Raw genomic sequence first — 9,705 nt, forward strand, 5'->3', positions numbered from 1 at the left:
GGAGTAAAAACAGTTAAAATTGTTTCAAGTTTCGGCCTGAAAAAATCTGGGTCGAAAGGTATTTTTCTAAACTTTATTTTTGAATGGCAAACAGCTTGTTTGAGTTATACCAATTCTTCTCATTCCAGGTGATATTAACATTCATATTTAATTTATTGACTGCGTATATCTTTCGACTCTTTTGAACCACCAAATAAAAAATAAAAATATGTATATATTTTCAAAATGAATCGATTTGTAAAAAAACACCACATGATAACCCAAAACAAGCCTTCTTCTAAGGCTTTTAATACTGTTTAAATACAGAATAAGACATTTACAATGTCATTAACTTTAACTTTTTTCTGAAAAATCTGCCCAATGCTAAAAAAAATCACCTTGATATATAATCCAGATTTAACAAAGGATCAACACAACAAGCCTTTGATCTGCCCATTTCAATATTTATATTGAAAAATAAGGGCATATCTTTTATCTTTTAATCAAGTCATTAATTGATTCAATAAAGTGGGTAATTTTGTGGTTCCTGCATGCGCCCTCAGCATTCGGAACTCTTTGGTAATTTTTAACGAAAACAACCTCGGATGCATATGGACAATTTACAATGTCAGAAATTGGTACACTTTAACTAAATGTATGCTGCAAGGAGATCGCGAAGTAATAATTTCAATTTAGCAGTAACTGTGGAACTTAATGACTTAACTCTAGGGAATCTTAATTATGTTTGCAATAATACAGTTCACTGGTAAATAATTTAAACTTAGATCTACAAATACAAGATTAAACACTACATTTAATTAATAATATACTTAAAAAAAACCCGATCTACTTCGACTGATGTACCGGCATACATTCAAGGTTGTTTTCGATAAAAACGGCCAAGGAGTTCTGAATGCCTCATAAGCTGGCCCTCGCCAACACTAAGTAACTTCACTATTTGCCTGGTTTACTGTATGTTGAATAATGGCCAATTCAAAGATGCACTCTAACTCCCAAATAAGATTTAACAGAATAAATACAATTGTTTTAATATACCGTAACCAAAAAGGATGAATATATGTTAAAAGCAATGGTTCTTATGAAGGATACTGAGTTTAATTTGAAAGAAATGGGCATAAAACACACACCATTTCTACCTTATGAAACTATAGTAAATCTTTTAGCACTCTCCAATCATTTAATCATTTAATATTTTTATGCTTTCTGCTATTAAAAATCGGTAATTAATATTTTCCATAAATGCATTAATTAGTAAGTAGGTAAAGGTTTATCACTCAAAGTTTATGTTTGTTATACATGACTGTGTATGTATTGAATTTGAATAAGAGTGTCACTTTAAGCAAAAATAAGACATAACTAATAATAATTGAAATATTGAATACCGTATTTTAATGATAACCATATATTACAGTGAAAAAATGCCAACTTTGAAAAGTAGACAATACAATATCAATAAACAATATATATAGGGAATATTATTTTAGTCAGTTGATCTGTGGAATTGCATTACTTTGAGATACTTGTGTTAAGTCCATATTGCACAAGACTCAAAGGTCGAGTGTCTTGTATCTTTAAGTAAGCATCAAGAAATGACACAATCTCACAGAGCAACTGACTAAAACTATATTTCTTTTATTTCATACCTTTTAAGTATTTTTGAATTTTATTTTAATTATAGTTCTTTTAACAAAAGCATTTAAATCCTCTTTTTTATCAGGTTGTAATGCAAAGGTCGAAATAAGCACAAGCCCGCAAGCCCTGCAGTGGTAAAATGCTTTCTGGGCTTGTTCAAATTCTGGGTTATATACAGCAGGGCTTGTTCAAAAATGTAATGCCAAGCAGTAGTATATGAATTGAAGGGCTTGTTCTTCCAAAAGGCTAATTAAGATTACTGGTAATGCATAAGTAGATTTGAGCATGCACACAAGGCTACTGTGTGACACTGATTCACAAAACACAGTGTGTAACGAATTCAGTTTTTTTTTCCAGTTTCTATATTTTATGTTTAAATCACACAATATTTAAAGCTGCACTCTCACAGATTTACCATTTCTACAACTTTTTTTATTTTTGTTTTGGAATGAGCATTTTTTGCGTAAATATCTGCAAACCAGTGATAAAAGACTGCTGACAAAAGATCAGATCACAGATTTTCATATCTCCGTTCAAAAATTAATGTTTTAGTGTTAATAACGTTTTAAGAAAAATGCATAAAACATCAATTTTTGAACTTAAATAGAAAAATCTGCGATCTAATGTTTTGTCAGCAGTCTTATAATGACTGGTTTAAATGCATTTCGCATAAACTGGCTCATTCCAAGACAAAAAAAAATACAAAAATTGTCAAAACAATCAATCTGTGAGAGTGCAGCTTAAAGACAGCAATGAAACAAAGAGGTTATGAAAAAATTACAAATCTCTACTACTTACTATCCATCTGTTACTTGCAGCTTTGTCGAAGAGAGGTTTCAGTTGCTTTTCCAAATAGATGAAAAATGGGTTGTCATACAAATCTTCATCGTATCTTGACATCTTTCATCTCGGTAACAGAATGTCCTACATAAGTTAAAGACAAATGGAGAATTTTAAATGACATCAAATACATCAAAAAATTTCAGAACAGATTAACAAGCAAACATCTACATGTAAAGGGTGTAATTGAAGAAATGCTTTTCAACCATTTGCTGTATGTGTTTAAACTTTTTGAGAAATTGACAGATATATCAGGTTTTTTTTTGAAAAACAACAAAATGTTAAATGGTTGAAATGTAATTTGTTTTTTAACCAGACGTCAATTTTGTTTATCAAAGGATAAGGTATACATTTTTCAATATCACCAGATTTTTTTTTAAGTTGTTTATCATCCTGAAAAGGGGGAATGTATTTATTGACTGACATTTTAACAGTATCATAGTAAATGACACATTTACTCAGTTGTCATTTACCAACAATAATGTACATGTAGAGTTTCTATTTGAAAAGAACTTGTCATGGAATAGTCCGAAGTGGTATGAAATGCTGTTATTTTTCGAAAAACATTCTTGCAGGTATAACTCAGTCAAACTAAAGGATGTCTCATTTATCTAATCTAATTGAAAAAATTCAATCCAACCAACTTTATTGATAACTGGTTATTTATAATGACTTAAATCAATTATCTTATTTTATCATTTTACTTCTTCTGTTAAAAACCTAAAGATAAAATGTAAACTAGTGTTTGTTATCACTTTTTCAGACATTTAAGATTATTTAAACACACTCTGTAATTCAAATGTAAAAAAAAAATGTGTTTCATTATTTGAAATATTAAAGCAATTTGTAAGACAAAAAAGTTCAATTTATTAAACATGAATAGTAAAATTTTTAACACATATAATTATTTGCAATTTTACTATGGATTGTTGTTGTGGGGTTTGAAAGTCAATCATTTAAAATATACCAATTGAAACTGTTTTTCAGGGGGCCCTGTTTCAAAAGATCTTAGCTGTTAATTTAAGGCTGCACTCTCACAGATGTATCACTATTACAACTTTTTTGCCTTGGAAAGAGCATATTTTTGCGCAACTATCTGCAAACCAGTGCTATAAGATAGCTGACAAAAAATCAGATCGCAGATTTCCATATTTCCGTTCAAAAAATAATGTTTTATGGCTTAAACCATTACTAGCGGTTTTCTTCAATTTTTGTACTGAAACATTTAAATCTGCAATCTATTTTTTTGTAAGCATTCTTGCATAACTGGTTTCTGTGTTTTTCTCACAAATATTGGCTTATTTCAAGACAAAAATAAAAAAGTTGTCAAAATGTTCAATCTGTGAGAGTGCAGCTTTAAATGACTTTAGGTTCAAAGAATCATAAATATACTACATATTTCAGTGAATTGAACTGAAGCCACATAACTTAAAACTTAACACTAAGTTGAACAAATTAAATTATAATTTAACAAGTTTTAAACATTTTACAAAAATTCAGTTCACTACTGCATCACAGTCTAGTTGAGCTATTAAGGGCCTAGTCCACCTAAATGGCCATCAAGGAGTCTTTTGACAATTTTATGACTATGGCCACACAGAGTGGAGACAGGGATACATGAATATGAAATGTGAAAATAGAATCAAAAGTATCCCTGAATGCTCATGCCCAAATTAGTAAAAGAGAAAAAAAAATCTTGAGTTTCCATTTATTTTAAGTTTACCTCAATATTAATAATTGTATCATTTCTTTTCATGGCACTGTTGTTTGCAGGAATAAGACAGAAATCAACCTCTTAATGTATGTCTCATGTTTAGCAATATAATGGTATTTTATAAATATATACATAGCAATACATTCTGACAATGAGAAAATGATATGTTATAGAATGTCAAAGTGCTAATAACTTGTTTTCTCTACAATAAAATGCAATGTTATGTACCAGTCAATTGTAACCATGGACCCCCCAGGTACGGGGGTATACCGAGGATAGCCGGGGAAATGGGCTGTGTTTTTACCTTCCAGGCCAAATATAGCAGGGAATGGGTCCCTGGGTAGCGGGGGCATTTGGCGGGGGTTTTACCAGCAGTTCCTCCCCGCAAAGCGAAGATTTTGCCCGGGCTTGGCTGGACCGAAAGTTAAAGTCCCCCCTATTCCCAGTACCTGGGGGGTCCGTGGTTACAATTGACTGGTGCATTATTGTATATACTTCTGAAATGCAATCTAAAGTTCTTTATAGGCTTAAACCCCAGGAGCTTCAGGGGGCTTTGCACCCTATAAACCCCCATAAGGCCACTGCCCTAGACCTGTTAGGGGGCCATCACAGACACTTTATCCCCAGTGGAAAAAGTGGCCACAACTTTTCAGAACCCGGAGGAACCCTGTCTATGTTGCCATTTCTAATGTGTTTACAAGTTATGAAGTCAAAACTCAAATTCTTAATTGAAAAGGCCCCGTGACAATAAAATGGATACAAGTTGTCATTCTAACCGTATACATTTAAACACCTAAATTTGGAAAATGAGAACATCCTAGTCCTGTGACTCTTTAATAAGCGCCGGTCGACACTGATGAACTATCTAATACAAATACGAAGTCTAAGCACATATACAACGTTTTCAACAGTGACACGATCATAGAATAATAATTTTCATTAGGTAGTAGATAAATACATTTAATAAACAAACATTTTAACATACTTCTGATATATATTTATCATAAATATCTTCACAATCTACTTCTGGTGTAAACATCTGCTGACCATGATCATAGGTTTTGTTATACCATAACTTTATACTGCAATGGGTTAAGTAACACCATTTTTTTGATTGGTGTACCGCTAAATAATTCAACATATTATACTATTTGGCCTGCTGATATTGGAGGTCCCATTTTAAAAATAGTATTAGTGGCAAGGTTTTTGTCCGAAATCGATATTTTTGGTGATAGGGAATAGAAAGAGCCACCCTGTCCATTGACATTTAATCCTTTGAAATATGCTATCTTGGCCGTCAAAGCTTGGGAGAGAAAATGTGCTATAAAAATTTGGCCTATGAGCAACGGGCTGAGGTCCAATTAAGCTTTTGAGACGGAAGGCGCTGCCGTTTGGTCTTTTAGTTATGGAGTTATGAACAACTCTACTCTGTGCTTTCTTCGCCTAGCGCTGGGGAGGTAAAATGTAAAACTTCGGTTAATAAGCTAGGAAGCTGAAATGTGCTATCTTGACATACAAACTTAAGTGTATTGTTTTTGTTTTTAAAGGTACTCCACTGACCGTAAAGCAACATCTCATCAGCAACTACCAGATGGTTTTTAGGCTGAAGCGCAAGCTAAAGACTTTTGTAAAAGACAACAAAAAATCAAACGAGTCCACATGAAATTGAAAATCATACTAGAAATGTACCATATTTCAATGAAAATCAATTCATGAAACATACATGGAACAATGTTTAATTTACACGATAAGTTCATGTTTAATTAAAAGTAAGTGTGTGTAATATTTTGCGTAAATTACCAATTAAGACTCTTATAAAACACGAATATGAAAGGGATAACTCATTAAACTGGAAAACTCATGGTAGCTCTGGTTAAGCAAGGGGAAAATGCAGATGTCTTGCCATTTAAGCTTCAAACATGAAATGCGATACATTGACCTTTAAGATGGGAACTCGTATACGTTACTAACGGGCATACATCGAACCCAATTATCAAATATCTGAAGATTCTCTTTGGACCCCCTAATTCTATATCTTTAGTCGTTTCCGATATTAAAACTTCTATTGGAATGGAAATTGATATTGGTATATCGGATATTTTTATTACTGGTGATTTCAAGCTTGATTTACACAAATGTTAGTCTGGTTAAAAATCTTTCCAATTTCAAGCGCTATTACGGACAACAACTCATTTCATTCCCAACTCACTACATGTTCTACTATCGACCTATTCATATTCTCAAGTAGCAATATTGTCACAGTAAGCGGCATATGGGAGTCTGTCTTGGAACAACCTCTGCGCTTCCATTTCCAGGTGTTCTGTTCACTTAAAACATCTAAGCCAATTCACCCTACACTTAAACGTTTTATTTCGAAACTTAATGATCTCCTCCGCTAAAATGTTAACCGATTTTGACATGACATCTATTCAACACTTACTCAACCGATTTAATATCATAGCTACTGTCCTTCTCTAAGGAAACGATTCTAAATAAAATGGTACATTAACTATAATAACAGAACAGCATCCTTAGTGGAACAACACTATAAGAACTCTCATTCGTAGTCGCAAACGAATATATGACGAAGCGAAGAACTACAGGGGCAAGTATTAAATATTGATCGTTTTCTTATCCTTAGACATGCCTCGGTAATCCCATTCAGCTTATTGGCCAGCTAAATATACAGCCCAATCAAAACACTTAGTCTGTAATCTGAATTTTCAGTTAAATCTAAATTGTTTATTGAATACGGCCAAGTGTCTCATACAATACAGGATAAGAGGTTCAAAAAAGGTTCGACTTTTTGTTTATGATATTTCAAAACCTACCGATAGGGTGTCGCATAAGCGTATAAACATGAATCTGAAGGAGTTTCAGCCTCTCTTTATAGTCTCTGTTGGCTTTCAAACTGTCTCTCAGACCGCCCTCATAGAACTGTTATTCATGGATCAAAGTCGACATTCCTGAATCTTCGAGCTGGTGTTCCGCAAGGGTCTATACTTGGGCAATAACTATTTGTTGTCTTCATTGGTGCCATTGTTGATCAATTTTAATCAGGAATACGTCTTCTCGCCAACGATACAAGCTTGGTTGCCGATGACTCCGTTACAAGTACTGCTTCTGTATCTCTTAATGCTGATATTAATAAATCGCAATGAGCTGAGTAATATATATATAGTTTCATTCAACTCAAAAAACCAAACAGAATTACTTATTTTTATCACGTATTAAAACATAACAAACAATTTCAACATTTATACTCAAAATAAGTATTGTCAGCTTATCAAAATGTATGTACAAGTATATCCAAATGACTTCTCTTAAAAAATGACATTTTTTAACCACAGTTTGATAGAAATAAATCAAATGCATTTATCGCATTATCAATCATGCAATAAAACAGAAAGCATAATCCCAATTTTGCGTCAATATCGTCATGACGTTATTTCCATATCACGTGATTTGCTTAATGCAATGTTTATTTGAGTTAATCAAGGTCTGCCCGCGCCCAATGGTTGCATTATTACTTGATCCCGGCGAAAGGCTTACACGACTTAAATTGTGTTTAAATGCCATATATGGCATGAGATAGAAGTGACTGCAATTTGCAGTCAAATCCAGACATTGAGAAGCTTGAATAAACAGAGTGAGATACAAGAAGTCTGGGTGCGATACCCAAGCTCTTTGCGAGGGACCACCAATTTCCCAGTACTACCATTTAAATGCCGAGCGCTTGGCAATGGTACCATATTTGAACTTTTTTCGGTTTGGCGCGGCCGTGGACTGAACCCCCGACCTTCCGCACATGAAGCGAACGCTGTACCGCTAAACCACTGAGCTATTAACATAGAATAAATTATTTTAACTTTTTTAAACAAAATATTCATACTTGCACTGTTATTTTCTTAAATATTTTAATTGAAAGCTAAATTATATAAATTTGATGCAAGAGAGGTAATAAGACAATGATACGTTCATGCTTATTGGATGGTTGGGTAACGTACGGCTCTTGCATTAAATCATTTATTCTGTTATATGTAATAGATAATCATCGAATTTTCAAGTTAATCCTTTTATTGAAAATCATAATTTTAAAATAAGCAAAACACCCTCCAAAACTGATTTCTGAGCTTCGTAAACCAAGCTATAAAAACCCGTTGCATACGAGTTTAGGGACACGTTATTAAATACCAATTAAATGTTTGTAATAACGGTATAAGACATAGATGTTTTGTACATTTATGTTTCTTTTTCCTGTAATTAGTTTATACAGTTACTTGTTCATAAAGTTGTTTTATGAAAACAACATTTAATAATTTTATTTCATAATAATAGCATTGACTGGCCAATTTTGATCACATGACCCTCCATGGTGTTCAACGCGACCTCAACATGTAAATGCCCAAACACTCTTAGTCCTCATTCTGAGAATATAACAACTAGAACGCATTCCGCCTTATTCACAAGTTTATCTCAGCCTTGAAAACGTTTCCGTAATTAATAATAAAGGCCTACTCGGGTGTGTCTCCGAACCATGAGCGTAAACCAGTTCATATGCCTTATTTACTACTTTCTACCTATATTTTGATCTCTCCTCCTATCTCCATTCTCTGTCACACTCCGCCACAATTCCGAATAAAGAACCCAAACCTTTCTTTTATGTTTCCTGCCATCCTTTCCATCATTTTCCCCGATTGAGTATATTTCACTTATAAATAACAAATATTTCTCTGTGTAACTTATATATTCTTCTACCTAATGTTACTTATGTTATATTTTCCGCCATTTTTTTAACTGTATTGCTATAAGTTGTCTATACCATATCGATGTGCATGTTAAAAGCTATAAATAAGGAAAGGTTTTAATGTTACCTCTAAGCTTTCTCTCAGATCCCTTTGTTCTGTATACTTGTAATATGCTGATGTGTTATTGTCAAATGAATAAATACTGTTGAAACCAAGATAGGGTTTGAAATGTGTTTCCTTGACCTTTAAGCTGGGGACATTGACCTTCAAGATGGAAACTTTAAAGGTCATACCTTGACCTTTATGATGCGGACTCAAAACCTTGATCTTTATTTTGATTTTGTGGATGTCTTTCATTGCGGTAGATATTTAAATGTCTATCATCTTTTCCTCACGCACATTTTTGTTTGAAAGGCTTGTTTACTATCAACCCGATGAAAGATGCCTTCTGAAAAGTATGTTTATCCTTTAATAAATGCTTATGTATTTGATCATTACAAAATTGTACAGATTAGCCAGAAATAATTCACATACATAATCGATTGCATGCTATTAGATCTCTGACTGTGACATTGACCTTTGAACTTTACACAAGTTTTGCAAAAGACATATAAATGTTTTTAAATGATAATCAAGTATAATCAAAACACAGTGAATGTAACGATACAGACAAGTACCCGGTAAGATAGTGCAAAAGGCATTGTACACTAAACTTAATATTTATTTCGATCGTTAAAACTTAGAAACATAATTAACTCATAATTCAATATA

General features: G+C 33.0%; 1 protein-coding gene across 5 annotated transcripts in view; it reads right to left on the minus strand.

The window, feature by feature from the left end:
• LOC128243763 (ankyrin repeat domain-containing protein 27-like) overlaps positions 1–9,592 on the minus strand; it is a 39,784-nt gene extending 30,192 nt beyond the window's left edge. For 3 of the 5 annotated variants that reach the window (XM_052961697.1, XM_052961694.1, XM_052961698.1), the window contains exons 1-2: positions 9,061–9,592; positions 2,431–2,556 (exon numbers count right to left, since the gene is read on the minus strand). In XM_052961697.1, coding sequence (XP_052817657.1) covers positions 2,431–2,532 — 102 coding nt within the window. In that variant the 5' untranslated portion in view covers positions 2,533–2,556; positions 9,061–9,592. Of the gene's footprint in view, positions 1–2,430; positions 2,557–5,171; positions 5,243–9,060 lie in introns of those variants that run through there. The other 2 variants (XM_052961695.1, XM_052961696.1) reach the window with 2 other exon arrangements.
• Positions 9,593–9,705: the final 113 nt, after the last annotated feature.

Source organism: Mya arenaria, chromosome 8 (assembly GCF_026914265.1).
Source record: "Mya arenaria isolate MELC-2E11 chromosome 8, ASM2691426v1".
NCBI lineage: Eukaryota > Metazoa > Mollusca > Bivalvia > Myida > Myidae > Mya > Mya arenaria.